Source organism: Martes martes (assembly GCF_963455335.1).
Source record: "Martes martes genome assembly, chromosome: 5".
Classification (NCBI taxonomy): domain Eukaryota; kingdom Metazoa; phylum Chordata; class Mammalia; order Carnivora; family Mustelidae; genus Martes; species Martes martes.
Window position 1 is genome coordinate 42033131 of NC_137892.1, and position 19104 is coordinate 42052234.

At 38.3% G+C, this 19104-nt stretch overlaps 1 protein-coding gene across 8 annotated transcripts in view; it reads right to left on the reverse strand.

Moving 5' to 3' along the window:
- The window catches only part of PAM (peptidylglycine alpha-amidating monooxygenase), a 273139-nt gene that overhangs the window by 73166 nt on the left and 180869 nt on the right, over positions 1-19104 (reverse strand). For all 8 annotated transcript variants that reach the window (XM_080803743.1, XM_080803739.1, XM_080803746.1 and 5 more), the window contains exon 7: positions 18794-18877. In XM_080803743.1, the coding sequence (XP_080659869.1) occupies positions 18794-18877 (84 nt within the window). The remainder of the gene's footprint in view (positions 1-18793; positions 18878-19104) is intronic.

Below are 19104 nucleotides of genomic sequence, written 5' to 3' on the forward strand. Positions count from 1 at the left end.
TAGGTACGGAATTTCTTTAATTGAAGAAACTGGAAATTTTTCTTTAATTGAAGTGTTTCTTTAATTGAAAAATTTTTTAAATTTTTTAAAGTTTTTAAAAAATATTTTCTTTAATTGAAATGTTTCTTTAATTGAAGAAACACAGAATTCCTTCAAGTAATAACAGAGGGATAGAAGAAAAGAGGAAAGGAACATGGGAATATTAAATGAGTAAAGAGATGATGAAAAAAAGGAATTAGAATTGAAAGAAACTATGGACTCCAGGAAACAATCTGAGGGATTCAGAAGGAAGGAGGGGGAAAGGGGGGGTAACAGGGTGATGGGTATTGAGGAGGGCATGTGCTGTGATGAACACTGGGTGTTAAACTTAACTGATGAATCACTGAACACCCCCCCTAAATAAATAAATAAATAAATAAAAGTCTGTTTTCTCTAGTAAAAAACAACAACAAAAACAAAGAAACACTTTATATTGTAAAAAATTTTGTCCTAAGTAAAAAAATAAATTAGGAACCAAAGTGAATTTAAAAAAAATAAAGAAAGGAAAGAAATGGTATTTTTTTTTTAAGATTTTATTTATTTATTTGACAGAGATCACAAGTAGGCAGAGAGGCAGGCAGAGAGAGAGGAGGAAGCAGGCTCCCTGCTGAGCAGAGAGCCTGAGGCGGGGCTCCATCCCAGGACCCTGGGATCATGACCTGAGCTGAAGGCAGAGGCTTTAACCCACTGAGCCACCCAGGCACCCCAAGAAATGGTATTTTAAAGATACCATACAAAACAGGGATACTCTCAAAGTGGGTATAGAAATGCTGACTCAGAAGGGTGTGCACTGGGTAGATACAGAAGAGTCACCAGTGAAATACAGAAATATTAGTAAGACATAAGTAGCAAGGTCTGGCTAAAATGAAATTTTTGGATTGGGTACCACAGGATCATGAAAGAGTTGATAATGCATCGTTTTAAGGTCCCTCCACAACTTTTAGTAATAAAGTTCTCTTTGACCAGACCCAAGACAATATGCTTCTTTCTGAGGTCTAGACTAGAGGTCAGTTCAACAGGATCCCTTGTTTGTAGAAGAGAGAGTGAGGCCTTTTTATACTAATACTGAAATTGTTGTTTATTCTACTTTTACTCACTTATCCTGAACAACTATCTTCATGCAAAAATCCTGACAGCTGTTCCTTCCAGGTAGCTTCATTTATTTTATTTTAGTTTTCTTATCCCAAAGTAAATCATTCTCTTCTTCATTGGGTTGGGCTATAAGTTCGCTCTTTCTCTAAGGTACACTGGTGAATTCTTGACCCTTAGCTATTAATGTTCTGTGCTTACTGAGGATTGAACCCCAGACATCCTTGATAAAGAGATCTTTCATGACTGCTGTTCTCTTTTAGTAACACATAATTGTACCCTAATGGATTTTAAGATGTGGCGATGAAACTTCATCACTAGGTAGGTATCAGGTGACACTGGGACTAATTTCATTATATGTCATTATATTCCATTATAATGTCACATGTAGGTACTAGGAGCTTTTGTAATGGTGAAGACATTAAAGTGGAAAAGTTAAAAAAATTATTTTTAAAAAGAGATACAAAGTCAGAAATTCTAATAATGTCTTAGAAGCATAGGACTGTAATGTAGTACCAGTAGTTGAGTGGCAAGACTTCTAGAAGTAGACTGATAATGGAAGAAACAAGTATTTCCAGACACTGGATGAGGCCTGACAACAGCATTCAATCAGAATCTAATCTTGAGCCAGATGAAAACTGGACGACCACTCCACAAGAATCTCAAGTTTGAGTTTTTTGAGAAATTGCTCTCCTCTGCCAAGGCAGAGATGTATAACACAGCCAGGTATTTTATCAAATATATAGACTCAGAATTTCAGAATTGAATGGGATGCAGAAGATGAGGGAGTTCAATTCTTACACGTTATAGATTGGGGGAAAGAGGCTACTGGGATTAAGAGTGTTGGCTAAAGTAATTCAGCTAACTGGGACGCACCTGGGTATCAAAACTGATTCTCCTATGTTAATATTTACTAAACATGTCTCACTTTAAAGAAAAAGAGTTCCATTTCTGAAACACTTCCAAGGCATTTTATCTATGAAATATCCTCAAGCTACGAGAAAGGAATTAAGCAAGAATGGATAAGTGGTACTTAAGGACTCCACTTACGCAGGAAGTTCATTCTCTTAATGGGAGGTGAATGCATGGGATGGGAGGATATCCATTCCAAACTATTTAGCTTGCTTTTCTAATAATAGCTTGTCGTTCCTGCTTGGATACAGGGCTAAGTAGTAAAGTAACTATGTGGAATAATGCATGATAATAACCTATTAGATGGTAGGTCCTTGGAAGACTGTTGGTCTCTCCTAATCTTTCCCTCTGGAGAGAGCCTTCTACACTTCATGAGCTCAGCTTGTCCTGGTGGTTTCCTGCTTCAATAAAAAACAGGTTAACCATCGATCCTGGGGGAACCAGTATATTGTTACAAGCTACATCCCACTAATTGGAAAAGTCCTTCAGAAAGCCAGTCGTAGAGTGGATTTCAATTCACTGCACTCTCTTAGGAAGGTAAAGGAGAAAGCATGCACGTTATCTACTATTCCAACCACAGTTTTGGATAATGGATCCTTTCCTTATGGAAGTACTGACAAAGCATGCCTGGAACCATTGCCAAATCTTATGAAAAGCAAAGAAATAACATGCTTAATGATAAAAACATAGTTCACAAAGTTTGTAAGCAAGCAGTCAACGGTATCATACACTTCCACACTTTAAGAGTGTTCTGAACATAAGTTAAAGGCCACCTTCCTGACTTCCTCACTGCCTAGAACAAAAATGAATCAAGGAAATCAGAGGACACACACCAAAAATTTTGCAGTAATGTACATAGATAGTGTAATAACTATTTTGCCTATGAAGCTGGCTAGATCCTCACCTTACGGTTCTTTGTTTTAAATGATATTAAGGGGACAGATGAGATTTTGCTGAGATTATGTCATGGCTCCCACGGTGACCAAGAATGGGCGATGAGTTGGGGATTCATTTCTAAAGTTAGGGAATTTTCATGTCGTCAAAATCACTTGGAAAATGCCTTAGGAGAGTGGAGAGTGAGGTCTCTTAATAGATACAACACAGCCAGTTTCCTTCACGTTGGAACAGATTGCTGTCAGTTTCATCAGTTGGGCCACATTGTTTAAAAAAAAAAAAAAACTATTTCTACACAGCTGGACTGTATAGTTATATAAAAAAGGTTATTTCTGTACATTTGAAATGCTGCAGCAAATGAGCTGGAAACAAGCACAAGAGGCAAATAGGAAAGAGTAGAGGGAACAGTAGACCCGGGTCTTGCGTTGGCTTTGGTTTTAACGAAGCTAATACACAGCTCCTTTTTTGTTGTCTTTTTGGTTTTGTTTCTGGTTTGTTTTTGTTTTTGTTTTTGTTTTTTTTGGTACCACCCGTACTATAAATACAGGTCTTTTTTTTCTTTTTTTAAAGATTTTATTTATTTATTTATTTAATAGAGAGAGAGAGAGAGAGAGAGATCATGAGTAGGCAGAGAGAGAGGAGGAAGCAGGCTCTCTGCTCAGCAGAGATTTGGGGCTCGATCCCAGGACCCTGAGACCATGACCTGAGCCGAAGGCAGAGGCTTAACCCACTGAGCCACCCAGGTGCCCCTATAAATGCAGGTCTTAAAGTCACTTGACAGTATTCAGTAAAAAGATGATCCTCCAAATTAACCAGAAAATGCATACCTGGAATTCTATATTAGAGTTTCTTCAAAACAAAATTCAAGTCACCAAATGCCCCCTAGAGAACTCATGGTTCCTTGAAATCCTAATCTCAGAATATCAGGACTCTCTAGTTACAGATACACTGATATAAAATAATCTCCACTCAAAAAGCACTAACACCTTGAGCAGTCATGGCAAATGTGTATCTGTTTAGCAGAAATCAGTGAAATAGGGGCACTGCTGATGCAGACACAACCTGCACAGAGGTTTTCCTGGAGGCTGTTGAAAGCTGGCTTAACAGGCAAGCCTCACTGCTAAATAAACCAGCAAAAAAAAAAAAAAAAAAAAAAAAAAAAAAAGCCTTCAAAAAAGAATTCCTTTTGAAGCTGTCACCGTAGCGAGTTAGCCTCTTTTGATTTCGTATTCACTGCTATGGGACTAGAAATTACTAGCTTCCATTTGTCCTGTGGCAAGGAAGAGAAAATGCATTTATCCATCTTGCAAGAAGACGACTTTCACAAATGATGGCCTCTTCTGTTCCCAAAAGAGATCAAATGGAAGGCAGGCAGGCAGGCTCACCAACGTGCTTTTATAATCACTCTGTGTATGTAGGATGTTATGGCATGACTAATGTCAGAGCACCTTCCTGTTTCCATCCCTGATGAAAGCCAAAAAAAAAAAAAAAAATCTACAGTAAAGTTTAGGACTTATACGATTTTTCTCTGAGAATTATGAATCATCTCCAGAATCATATTTCTAAGGAAGTAAAATTAAAAGACAAAACCCAACAATCCTAGGTAAAGAGCATTTTTTAAAAAATAGCAGTGAGTTTTTAAATTATTGATTGATTCCTGAACTTTCTGTTAAACTAGATTATACAGAAAAATGTACAAATCAGAAGGCACAGCTTCAGGAATTCAAAAGAGCTAATAAACCCTTGTAAACAACACCCATATCAAGAGGCAAAACCCCCCATTTGTGTCCCATTCCTGAGGCATTAAGTTTTAAAACTTTATGTTATGGATATGCTATATGCAGACATTTATTTGTCTTTCTGGAATTGTCTTTTAGCTAAAACCAGGCACATTTAACTAGTTGTCCACGAGCTTCAGGGGCTTTGGTTGGACTATTTAAAATATCACACTTGGTTACTAAGAAATATTTTTTCCCCTTTCTCTCAGGGAAAGTCCTTCAACTTCTTTACAGTATCTGTTTTTTAATATATATTTACTTTAAAAATGATAATTTAAATTTTCTCTGCATTCTCCCAATTATTTTCTGTTCTCCCCACCGAGGGCTGACTGTACCTGCAAAAGTCTAGGAGGCACACAGAAAATATTAGATAAAATAAATAATGGAATGAAAAGGGACTTTAAGATTTTTATTCAAAGATGCTATTTTACTTATTTTTATTTATTATTATTTTTACTTTTTAAAAAAGGTTTTATTTATTAATTTGAGAGAGTGAGAGACAGCATGGGGGGGGAGGGGGCAGGAGGGTCGGAGGGAGAGGGAAAAGCAGACCCCCCACTGAGTAGGAGCCTGATGTAAGGCTCAAGTCCAGTACCCGGGGATATGACCTGAGCCCAAAGCAGATGCTTAATGGACGAGGTGTCTCAAAGATACTCTTTTAAATTCAATTCAAAACATAAAGTTAAAATTGTTTCTCATATAAAATGCTCCATTATGAATTTCTGAATCATTTTGAGAGTATTTTTTTATATATATAAAAGGTTAACCTTTCACTCCTGTTGGAATTCTCAACTCCTTTGTGCAATATGTTCTCCCCCTTTTATTTAGCTCAAACCTCTAACTGCTCAGGAATGATAAACAAAAAGAGGCAACACTATCCTACTTTGTTTTGAAAACAGGAAGTTTATATTCTGCAAAAGCAGTAATTTAACTGCAATATATGCCTTTGAAGCTCAATCTAAAATCAGTGGCTACATTTTCTACCCAACTGTCTTCATCAGCTTAAAATACTATTGTATGTTGTGCTTGGTTCTTCAATGAAAAAATTAATCTGAAGTATCTAATTTACATATAATTATGCATGCAAGTAGTCCGTGGTATTAACTAGGGAATACACTTAGAACATTAGAGCCCATATATTTGATTTAGCATTAGTTTTCAGTCATTCAATATGTTTATGTTGAGATGTGAATAAAGTAACATTTATAAAGCACTTTAGAGTTAAGAGATGGTGTATAAGTACTAAGTATCACTTGTACATTAAGAAAAAACACTGAACCCTTTGGTGATCCAAATTATCTCTCAAAATTCCCTCAGTCCTTAAGCAAGTCTTTTCACTGTAAGATAAAGTGTTAGGGTAGAAGGGACGCTGGTTACTGACCAGATTTTATTTTCCTTTCAGTTATTTCTAGGTGGTATGTTACACCTAAGTTGGGGAAACGAGAATAAGAAAGACTTGCCAAAAAAAAAAAAAAGAGGCTAGGGAAGTGTGGAGAGGAGAAATATTCCTATAATAAGAAAAACTCTTCAAAGTTTTCAAAGATAGAGAAAATGAGAATTAATAGGTAATGAAAAGAAATGGAGAGCAGGATGAAGGGTTTCCAAATCGGATAAAAAGGGGAGTAATGTTTCTGCTGGCAGAAAGAGGGAGTTTTGTGGGGGTCTCTTTCAAGGCCCTGAGTAGGATGAATTATATTTTTCTAACAGTATTTTGTAAATATCACTAAATATTGTAATTGAATCATTTTTATCAAAAGCTTTTTGGTCATGTATTTATTTAGGGTTATCTTTTCCATTTTACTAGTAAGACAGTCAACTAACATACAAGGGAATTAATAGTAAATGGGAAATGGAAGGTGCAAATCCTAGCATATCTCTTCACGAACTTCTACCATTTGCCAGAATTCCTAGACCACAGTGAGGAAACATAAACGTGCTAAGGCAATGAAGGGGAGCAATGAGGGACAGGGTGAAGGGTAGGAAACCTGCTGGAATATGTATGAAATATGTGAAAAATGCCTTGAAGCACGTCAGGGCCCTGAACTAGATGTCAATGAAACTTAATTGCATCTTCTCATTTTTATGTGAGCTTATGGGCAAGTAACTTTATTCCTCCTCTCAATTTCTTTTGGTTAAAAAATGAAATGTTATCTGCTGTTAATTTAAAGGGAATTAATTAGTTGAGACTATGGAGCCGTGACCAACTTCAAAAGAGGAGTTAGTAATTGTGAGTGATTACGAAAGCATGAGTTGCAAAGGGATAAATGAAGGTAAAGCATAAGGTTTTCTCGAAAAACAACTAGAAAACAAATTTGAAATACGACAAAACCAATTGGTATTAGGGAACGTTCTTTTTTCCTAAAAAAGACATCACTTAAACTGAATATTATATTGTTTAATGTTAAGTTGATTTAAAAATAGAGATAAAAAACACATTTTAGAGATTAAAAACATTCTTTAAAAAACATATTTTAGAGATAAAAACATTTTAAAGGCTAAATGAATATATCCTTTAAAAAAAGATACATGCATATATCCTCTTAAAAAGAAATAACACTGTAGTGCTTTATAGGTCTTCTCATAACCAAATGAATGAAAATGTAATTCCTGATCCTTAATGGCTATATTTAGGTATTAAAATAAACAGGTGTCCCATGGAATGAATGAGATGAATAAGGATCATTAGTTTTCCATACTGAGGATGATTAACAAAGTTGAGATGCAGGAAGCTAGGGAATCAAGGAGCTCTCACATCTATGTGAAGAGATCGGCAAGAGCAAAAAAATATTGCAGGATAATAGGCTTCTTTTGGATCATTTGGGAGGTATTGAATAGACCTAAAATCATTCCTATGACTCACATCAAGCTGCTTGTGTAAAATGAAGGGCAGACAAGAACATGAAGAACATCCGATTACAATTCTTCTGAAATCAATGGGATTATCAAGCGACCTGATATAGACATATCCCTGCTTGATAAGGGAAGTAGATTACTTCATACATCAGGATGAAAAGGCATAAATGAGATGAGGTAAACGACTCTATCTTTATACATGTTTATTCTGTTGGGCGTGAATGAGTTCATCCCTCCCAGTTCCTAGTGGTTCAAAGGACTGTTAGAAACACTGACTCCATTGTTTGTTTTATACAGTCAGGAGATGAACTTTGGCTCATATACAAACTAGAAATCCAATGCAAATTAATTTTTTCTGGTTTTTAATAGCATTGGACTAGTAGCTATATCACCTTAGGCAAATCACTTAACCTTTCTGAGTATCGATCCCCATTTCTGTAAAATGGAGGGGTTGGGCCGGATGAGTCCTGGCACGCTGTTCCTACCTCACCATCCTGGAGACTCAGTCTCTGGAGTTAGAAACAAGTACTTTAAAAACACGTTAGTACACAACACATAAGACCTATAGCTTTTACTCCTTTCTTCTAAGAAAAGAAAAGAAAGTTATGATTTTCTTTTCAACAATGCCTTCTCAGCCATATTTCCATCTCTTCATCTGCAGAAGTCTAAGAGACTACAGAATTTTGTGCAGTTGGAATGTCACCTGATTGTCAATCATTTCTCTCTCGGAATTGGTTTCATGGTCTCTGCCTTCCTCTCACTCGCTAGTCCCTCTTAGTCCATACATTCCGCTTAAAAATAAAAATGTAAAAAACGGGGAGGATATAACTTATTTTTGCTCACCCTTCAAATAATTTCTTCTAGATTAAGTGTAAAGAGGGAACATTTGCATAACTATCTATAAAAAAGGGGATCTCCAAGAAAGTCCTCTCTGCATTGTAAGTGGCTTATACTATTACAACTCCTTGAAATCCAAACACCAGATTTTATGAAAAAGTTAAGAATAAACTCTTCTTCAAATTTCTAAGTGAAATCAAGAAAGTGCTAGAATACCAGGCAGTAATTAAATGCATTTTCTTCTTTCAAAGCTTCCCCTTTCTTAAGAGAATTGAGATTTAATTATACTTATTTTGGTAAGAGCAAACTATTCTACTCATGTCCCAAGCCCCAGGAGATTGCCCTGACACACCTGTAGTATAGGGGGAAAAATGTAGAAGTAACTTCAATTCTTACAAGAAAATCTGAGCCTCAGTTTTTAAATTTTAGTTTGTATCAAAATCAACTGGGCAACTCATTAAATCGGAATTCTGGGTTTACTGTACACTGGTAATATATTGTCTCTGGGGAAAAATATGCACATGTGTGTACATATGGATTTATTATAGTTTTCATTAAAATATATGATGTGTAGCACACAATAAATAATAAAATATATACTATTCTTTGTTGTAAATTCCATATTACCAGTTCAATGTCACGGAAATCTTTCCTTAGTTTTTTTCTGAACTTTTCCATAGCCAATGGATGGTTTTAACGGATGAGTGAGTAATTCAGACCAGAATGTTTGCTGATGGGGCGCCTGGGTGTCTCAGTGGGTTAAGCCTCTGCCTTCGGCTCAGGTCATGATCTCAGGGTTCTGGGATCGAGCCCCACATTGGGCTCTCTGCTCAGCAGGGAGCTGGCTTCCCCCTCTCTCTGCCTGCCTCTCTGCCTACTTGTGATCTCTCTGTCAAATACATAAATAAAACCTTTTAAAAAAATTAAAAAAAAAGAATGTTTGCTGATATTCTCATTTATTGAAACAACAAAGATACATGTTGTAACTGCATTTGCTTGTCAATAAGGTGGGCAAAGTCTTTGCTGTGCTGGTTAAGAGTTCTTAATATTGTAAAGGTATTTCCTCAAATTTGTAGACTATTCACAATAATCTGTCTCACCAACACTTTTTCCATAATTTTCTCTCTCTTTTTTTAAAAAGATTTATTTATTTATTTTAGAGAGAGCAAGAGAGAGAGAACAAGCACAAGTGAGAGGGGCGGAGGGGGGAGAGAGAATCTCAAGTGGACTCCATGCTGAGTGTGGAGCCTATCCTGGGGCTTGATCTCACAACCCTGAGATCACAAGCTGAGCTGCAACCAACAGTCAGAAACTTAAAGGACGGCGCCACCCAGGCACCCCTCCATCATTTTCTTGAATCTAAACAACCGGGGGGGCCTGGGTGGCTCAGTGGGTTAAAGCCTCTGCCTTCGGCTCAGGTCATGATCCCAGGGTCCTGGGATTGAGCCCCGAATCGGGCTCTCTGCTCAGCGGGGAGCCTGCTTCCTCCTCTCTCTCTGCCTCCCTCTCTGCCTACTTGTGATCTCTCTCTGTCAAATAAATAAATAAAATCTTAAAAAAAAAAAATCTAAACAACCTGTGGTTGATTCTGAGCTATAGATGGGACATCGCTGAACACGGGGCTGGGAAGAGATGAGCCGTTAAACACCATTTTACAGTATTCCCACTCTGTGGATACAAGAGAAATAATGGCTTAATTATCCTCAAGAGCAGAATTAATAAAATGCAGTAAAATAATTAGGAGATGATAATTTTTGAGTAACTACTGCCTTTATTTTTAGGGACGGTTATAATCAGCAGACGACTCGAAAAACATCTGAAAATTAACACCTGGGTCTTGTGCGTCAGCATAAGCCAGCTCTAACCCACCAGCGCCTCACCTCTGCATTTTTTGCATCTGACTCAGTACCTGGTTAGAACCAGGAATTTTCACTTCAAAAAGCACCCCAAGGAGATTCTGGGGCAGGTATTCCTTAGATTAAATTCTGAGAAACCCTGACTTCTCAGGATTTAGAAAAAGAGTATGCACTTTAGAGGTAATTCTATTAAGACCCTCCAGCTAATTCCAATCCCTTTAATGAAATAATAAGAGGAACTCTTTATTAAGTAAACAATGGGCAAAATTTTTCAAGTGTGAAAACATCTAGTGGAGGAAGGATATGAGGCTCGCTCATTCACTTGGATTGTAAATGGGAAAACTGTTTTGTTGGGTAATTTGGTGGAATCTGTTAAGGCTTAAACACTACACGACCCAAAAACCCCATTTCTAGAAATCTACCCTGCAGTAGCAACACATCGTTACTTAAAACACTGCTTACATTAAAGTTCACTGCAGCATCACTCATGATAGCAAAAAGCTCAGAACTTAAATGTCTTTAGGAGGGAACAGGATATATAAATTTTAGTATATCTGCACAACAGAATACTAGGCAGCTATTATAAATAATGGAAGAGCTTTACATGGTCTGCCTTAGAAATATGCCCAGGGTACATCGTTAAATTAAAAACAACAGCAGATGTAGATCTGTGAAGAGAGTGGTCTGATTTCTGCCCAAAAAAGAAAAAGTGCATAGATACACATCTGGGGTTTCTGTGTTTATACAGAAAGGTTAGTTAGGATAAGCATGTGAAAAGTAGGCAGATATAAATGATAGTTACCTGGAGGTGGGAGTCCAGGGACAGAGGGGGATAGAAATGAAAAGGGTATCATACATATGTAATCTACATAGATTTTCTTCAGTAGTTTCACTGAGGTATAATTCATATAACATACAATTTACCCCTTTAAAGTGTGTAAGTCTTTGGTTTTTAGCACATTGAGATGTGCAACTGTCACCTCATATTACAGGTTTTTGAATAGTAAGGTGTTGTGAGTGATTTTTTTTTAAACTTTTTTTTTTTAAGGTTTTTCTGTATTTTCCAAAAGATGAAAAATAAAGTTTGGGGGGGGGGTATTTTAATGGGAAAGTACTCAGATATATCCAGAGTCCTCCCACCCTTGTTTTTATTTTAACTGAGAACTCAAGTGTTAGAGAATAGGTTTCTTTGTTCTAATAGACGTATTTGCAATTCTAAAGTCTGAAAAGCTCTGGAAGTCTAAGGTTTTTTAAATAGTGTTTGGCAGCAAAATTTGGTCTAAACGGATGTGATGCTATTTATGGTCTTCATTTATCCCTTGTAGTGTAACTCTTTGAACATTTTCCTATAGGACTACAAGCATATATGATTAGGGATGGTGCCCCAGACTCCCAAAGGTGATATAATGTAATACTTGATTTATGTGTCCCAATTCCTTTCTGCCAGATTTAAAGTTCTTACTTCGAAGCCGCATCTGGCCCACAGCACTTGAGTGAAATTTTGTGGCCTTATATCAAGAATAATAAAGAAATAAAAAATTGAAGTCAGGGAGGGAAGAAAGAAGACTCGCTGAGTGGCAATGGGTATCAGAGTCTTGGGAGAAAAGAGGGATACTGACGTAAAGTGTACCCTTCCTGGAACCACATTTCTGTATGTGCTGAGGATATGCTTGTTTAAGCAGGGCTGCTGTCCCTGGTGTTGAGAACCCCGGAATGAAAGACCATGGTGAGAACTAACCTCCTACATATATATATATATATTTTAAAGATTTTACTTATTTGAGAGAGAGATAGTGAGAGAGAGCACAGCACGAGTCGGGTAGGGGGGCAGAGGAAGAGGGAGAAGCAGACTCCCCACGGAGGAGGGAGCCTGACCTGGGCTGGATCTCAGGACCCTGAGATCACGACAGGAGTCAAAAGGCGGACACTTAACCAACTGAGCCACCCGGGTGCCCCTAACCTCCAATATTGTGGAAGGGGATTAGGCTTGTTGGACTATGTGCACATCAGGGTCCTATTTAGGGAAGGCAAGGCTGAGTGCTAGTAATGTGATGTCTAGATCTCCCTGTCCACATAGAGAGGCTCATGGCTTTTAGGCAGCTCCCTGAGGGCAGGGAAACAGTAACACTGTCCACATGTGCAATTTCAGAAGAGGTTCTTCTTTTTTTTTTTTTAATTTATTTTTTAATTAACATATAATGTATTATTAGCCCCAGGGGTACAGGTCTGTGAATCACCAGGTTTACACACTTTATAACACTCACCATAGCACATACCCTCCTCAATGTCCATAACCCAACCACCCTCTCCCTACCCCCCGGCAACCCTCAGTTTGTTTTGTGAGATTAAGAGTCTCTTATGGTTTGTCTCCCTCCCGATCCCATCTTGTTTCATTTATTCTTTTCCTACCCCCCAAACCCCCCATGTTGCCTCTCTGCTTCCTCATATCAGGGAGATTCAGAGGAGGTTCTTAAACATGGAAAGTAATCCAGAATGCTAGAAAATACATGGATTTAAACACCCCACCCACAGTCACCCTCGCTTTGCAGAGGAGTAAAAGCACACGAGGTGTATCTTCCTAGAGAGCATGCAGGAGGAAGCCGCTGGGAGGGGTTTAGAGAAAACACCAGAGGAAGCGGTGGGCCATGACCTTCCCCGCAATTTCCCCCCATCTCCGCTCTCTCCGCAATCAGGTATCAGGGAGTCAAGAGCACTCTCACGCTTCCACTAAAGTCAGAGTCGTCTGCTTTATACTGGAATGAAGTAATTTTAAGTGCAGCTGCCCTGCCACTGATCTATGCTCCATCTTGTTCAAAAATGCATTAGCAAGGGATTTTTCCTGGGCTCACAATTTCAAAGCTTTTTGCAATAGCTAGCTTCCTGGCAGTCGTTTCGTTCAGAGGCAGAGACGTGGCAGAAGTCACAGTGGAATTAGAATGCCTCCAAAGCCTTCTGTGTTCCCTTCTGCCTGCCATTGTTTCCACTCTCTCGTGCTCTTCCTTAGGTCCCTGCAGCGGTGGTGAGCCAGGAACCTCCCGTGCCTCTATGGGTGAGTGTGGGGGTGTACACGCTTGAACTCACACCCTGTGTCTAGTAACACCCACCTCCCTGGAATGAAGCTGTTCAGAAGCTACACCTAACAGATCATAGGCTGGAATAAACAAAGAAGACAAGGAGAAATCGAATCCAAAGGTCACCAAGTCCAGGCACTTGTGCAGGTATGTGAGTGTGTGACAGGGGGACAGGGTCTGTATCCCTGACAATACCTGCTACTTTTCCTATAAGCAACAAGAGCTGAAGGAGAATATATAGTTTACAGCTTGGAAATTCTGTCAACCCAAAAATGCTGATACACTTGGGCACAGGTCCTTTCCTCCATTTTTAAGGATACCTGTTCCAACTTCAGTTAGTGAGTAAAAGGGTTTCCCAATTTGAGAAATGAGTTAATGTTGAAGACCAGGAAGCTAAAACCAGTAACTGCAAAGGTTTCTTAAGATTCCCATAGGCGAAAACACCCAGAAGAAATGTGGCAGATTTCCGTAACAAGCTCAGGAGAATTTTCTCTTTGGAACAAGACTCTATTGAAAAAACTTGGTGGTGGGGTGTGGGGGGGAGAGGACCAGGAAGAATCTCTAGTTCCTACTATTCTAATTTCCTTGAGGGAAGGGACAGTCTCATAGTTTATCTTCTTATAGATGAGCTCTGAATAAAAAATCTCTTGTGGAGAACAGTAAACAGCATAACTAGGAAACTTCTAGTCACAACGTGACAGCTATGAACGGTTCTGTGTCTAAATATAACAAGAAATTATAACACCCTGGAAAAGTAACCAGCATACTCTTTATATTAGGAGCAACTATGACCCAGAGGTTGGTTTTAGGGCAATTTATGTCACCTTGAAGCCTTTTATAGGGACAATAATGATACCAGTTAACATTTACTGAGTACTTAGCGGGCACCTTTCTATGAACCATTATGATCCCATTTTATAGGTGAGGAGGAGGGCAGAGAGGTCTAGAAACTTTGTGAGGGTAACTAGGAAGTACCTTTGCCAGGCCATCTGGTCTTTTAGAGTCTGAACACCTAACCCCTGGCACAGTGTTATTGTTTATATGGGCTCTTTCTTTCTTTCTTTCTTTCTTTCTTTCTTTCTTTCTTTCTTTCATTCTTCTTTTTATTTTTTAATCTTATTTTTAAGCAATCGCTACACCCAACATGGGGCTTGAACTCACAACCCCAAGATCAATAGTCTTACGCTCCATTAACTGAGCTGGTCAGGATCCCTGGGACAATCATTTCTAATCATATTGCATTATTTTTTCGTGGAATATTATTTTATAAAAAGCTAGGAAGTGTACATTTAAAAAAGAATTCATTCTGGCTTCCCGGAGCCTCAGTCCTGGGTCACCCTGGCATGCTAAAATCCCAATCTTTTCTTCATACATAAGGGTAGTGATTTCCCACATGGTCAGGCTTAGGACTGAAGCCTGGGTTACTGCTTGGCTGATAAATGCTCTGAGTGCTTTGCAGAATAAAGTCCTAACAAGGCTGGGTACGGTCTGACCCCACCCTTCACCAGTGTTCTCATCTCTTGCCACTTCTCTCTGCATTTCACACTCCAGTAGTACCAAATTACCAAAAGTTCCTCGTGGACATGAGGCATTTCACTCCCCTGTGTCTAGGCACATGCTTTGACCCATCTGGAACAAGTCTTCCCCTGCCTCTGCCTACCTGGGGGCTCCTGATCACCATTCAAATATCCTTGCTCTGTTTCCATCTGCCAAGAAGCCTTTTCTAGACACCTCCCCTCCCTTCCCAGCAACCCGCACGCTCCTCCTCTCCACAGCCCCCAGAGCAGGTATAAATTCATAGTATTGTCTAGAAATGCACATTCTGTGCTTGTCTCTCCTGCTAACATATACTCAACTCCTGTGGACAGGAAGGTTAGGATACCCAGCCCCAGCAAGGGTCTGACACTGTGCCTGATGCGGCATTTAATAAAGATGGCTCTTTCGAAACGACGCTTTTACAGCTTCACATTCTGTGCAATTTCCAAAACAAACAAAGACCAAACTGAAACAAAGATTTCATGTAATCCCACAGAACTCACTAAAATCACCCTCAATTTTTTCCTACTAATAGAGATCACAGTCCAAGACACACTCAGTCTGGCTTCTGATACTTTATCACATTCCACAAAATTTTAAAAGATTTTTCCTTCACTGTTGGCATTTTATTAAAGAAAAGTCCTAGATTTCTCACGTAAGGATATATATTCCCCATAAGGATAAATACTTACACCAAGTATTTCCCTACTTTTCAATAGTGTAGCAACTTTCTTATACAGTTAGTCTGCTTCTGATATTTAATTTCTATACTTAAAAATATATCATCAACAGTTTGAACACTAAGTTCAAATTGAAAAACATCAAGGGGCGCCTGGGTGGCTCAGTGGGTTAAAGCCTCTGCCTTCAGCTCCGGTCATGGTCCCAGGGTCCTGGGATAGAGCCCCGCATCAGGCTCTCTGCTCAGCGGGGAGCCTGCTTCCTCCTCTCTCTCTGCCTGCCTCTGTGCCTACTTGTGATCTCTGTCTATCAAATAAATAAATCTTTTTTAAAAAATCTGAAAAACATCAAGATAATGGTTTTAACATTTTAATTTTCTTTTCTTTTTTTTTTTAAGATTTTATTTATTTATTTGATAGAGATCACAAGTACACAGAGAGGCAGGCAGAGAGAGAGGAAGGAAAGCAGGCTCCCCACTGAGCAGAGAGCCCGATGCGGGGCTCGATCCCAGGCCCCCGGGATCTTGACCTGAGCCGAAGGCAGAGGCTTTGACCCACTGAGCCACCCAGGTGCCCCCATGGTTTTAACATTTTAAAGGAAGAAAAAGAATCACACAATTCTGACTTTCCTGCTTATTGACCATTTTCTTTCTTTTCCTTGTTTTTCTAACACTTGGAAACAAGCATGTATACATACAGTTTCATGATTTGTTATTATATAGTCTATATAAATTTTTATGATTTGCTATTATACTATTTATTGAACTAGTCCCCTATTAAGGACCTTTGTTAAAGTTCCAGTTTTTCATATTAATAGTTAATGGGGCATAAACAACCATGGGTAGGTAGCTCATTTAAAAACAACAACTCTTTCTTTAGGATAAAAGCCTTGAGTAAGATTTTAATGTTCTATATAAAATGCATATAATATGACAAAGTTGCTTTTCAAAACACTGCACTAATTTAAAAAGCTTCCCAAACTGTGCCAGATTAGTTCAAACCCTGGCAGTCCTAGTTCCATAATTCCATCTCCACTCACCCCTGATTTAATAAACACAAAATGTTCTCTAGTTTTAGTGAGATTTGATATCTTCCCATGCGTTTTTTTATTTTCTAAGTCACATATAGCTTAAGGCACAAGATCTTATCTAATACTACTGAAAAGATTACATGGGTGAAATTTTTTGTTTATATTTTTGTTATGTTACAATAAGGTCCATGAATTATAGTACCAGTAATCCTTCTAACTCATACTTCATATACACCTTCTTTTAGAAAAACGGTTCCCAAAAAAGTGAAAAATGAAAAATCTGTATAAAAATTTCTCATCAGTCTCTTAAAGAATAACTGTATATTTACCTATCAAATCTCAGAACTTTTAAATTATCCCTAGATTAAACATAAATTACAAAACAAAACTAATTCCTCACTGATAATAAATTAAATTAGGACAGTAATATATTTTAAAACTAGTCTATATCATCCGTCTTCCCTAGGGTATCAGTGTGCTACCTGTTAGGACATAATACAAAGCTAGGAGGAATGTGGCCGAAAAGTGAAGTCCAGGGCTCCACAGAGGGACAGAAAGTGGGGCTGGGGAATGTGTGTGGGTATGGCCAGCTACTTTAGTTGTGGTGGGCAGGGAAAGCCTTCCTTGCCTTCTTGGGAAAATTACAGTCTTAATCAATGTTTAGAAATCAGCAGGGCCGGACTCTCTCTCTGTTCCGCTGACACCAACATGGTAACTTTTTAGAGCAGATCATTTCTGCTTATTCCTCAAACACAAACATTCATTCCATTGTTTTCAACAAAACCCTATCTCAACACTACAGTTAACAGCTTAAGATTTAAGGCTCTGTTCCAAAAATGGAAAGTTATTTGTATACTATAACTCAAAGTGTATTTTTAATATAAAAACAAGCTTTATTTGGAAGTTAGCTTCATGGGCTGGTCCCTAGGAGCTTGTTTAGCTGATAATATATCTGACTGCAGTGCTAATGATAATTTTTCAATCATATAAAATTATCCTTCCTAATATCTTTTTCCAGAGAAAGACTGTATTTACTATCCCAGTCCTAAATACTGAGAATCTATGGAAACCATGACCACAGGAGGCACTCTCAGCAAAGGTCCCCGAGGATACCTCATAGACTGAGATGGACGTGTACTTCAAGACTTAGTTGCCGGAGAGGAAGCTAATGTGTCTGGAGAGGAACATGTATGAGGTTAGTTAGCAGAAATATAATGTTAAATTAGAGAACTCGGGGCAATATGTATAAGTCAGCAAGACATAGTGGAAAAGCTGATAAGCCAAGGAGAAGATTGCTTAATATTTACACTCCCGTGAACACTGGAGTGTGAACCTGGAAGGGAGTTGGAGTTTGACTAAACGCAGCAGAAGGAAGAAGTACCAGTCTCGGTTGCCTTGGGAACGGGGCCCCTTCCTCATGTTAATGATTCTATAATAAGAAAAGGAGGATTTAAATGGAGTACATAGTACAAACTTCCTGTTATAAAATAAAGTCATGGGGATTAATGTACAGCAAAGGGAATACAGTCAAAAATATTGTAATAACTTCGTATGCTGACAGATGGTAACTAGACTTATCATGGGGATCCTTTCATAATGTATAAAAGTACTGAATCACTATGATGTACACCTGAAATGAATAAGATATTGTATGTCAATTATACTTCAATAAAGAAAAAATGAAGTGCATTGTCATCATGGGTAGACCAATGACACTTTAGCAAGTGTCAAACGAGTAGGTGGGGTCTGTGCATCAGGGCAGCACACGATGGATGAGGTCATGAAGAGACAAGTGTAGATCACAGATAAAGCACTGACATGAACCTGAGTGTTAGGGAACTTTCCTGGTACTGCAAGACATGTGGACTCTTCCAGGGGCTTGCCTGTAGTAGCAGAAATAAATTGCAAAATCCCTAGTCCGCTGACAATAGTCCTTGGAAGGAATCCCCTAATAGGAGAGGGTAGGTAAGACAATACACTAGAAAGCGAAAAAACCCTGAAGTCAGCATAAGAGAAAGACGCACAGTAGAATAAGAGAATACACTTTTCAAAATAAAAGTCATTTCTTCAGTAGTCCCAAATTAAAGGAAACAAAAGCAGTTGTTTCCCAGTGGGCAGAACGTGTGGTCAAGAATCGGTATGTACATTTTACATTTTTATATATATTTCATATATTTATAATATTTAAAGCTGTGCTTAGTTCCAACATTTCAAAACTTACCTCTGAAAGCACTAATATCCCCATAGTGTACTTGCAGTACAAAGTATTTACTTCCAGTCTCTCCTCCAACTCTAAATCCAACACCTAGAAGTTTATAAAGAAGATGAATTAATATTTTAGAAATCAAAGTCTAAAATGGAGCTAATCTCAGATTGCTGATCTATGAAATCCAAAGGGAAATAAAATAGCATATAACATAAGAAATCATGTCATATGAAAAAATGAACTAGGTGTTCACTGAACATTTTTAATATCATCTATCATTCCTTCTCAAAGCTCTGACAGAATTCTATTCATACTTCCCATTTCAG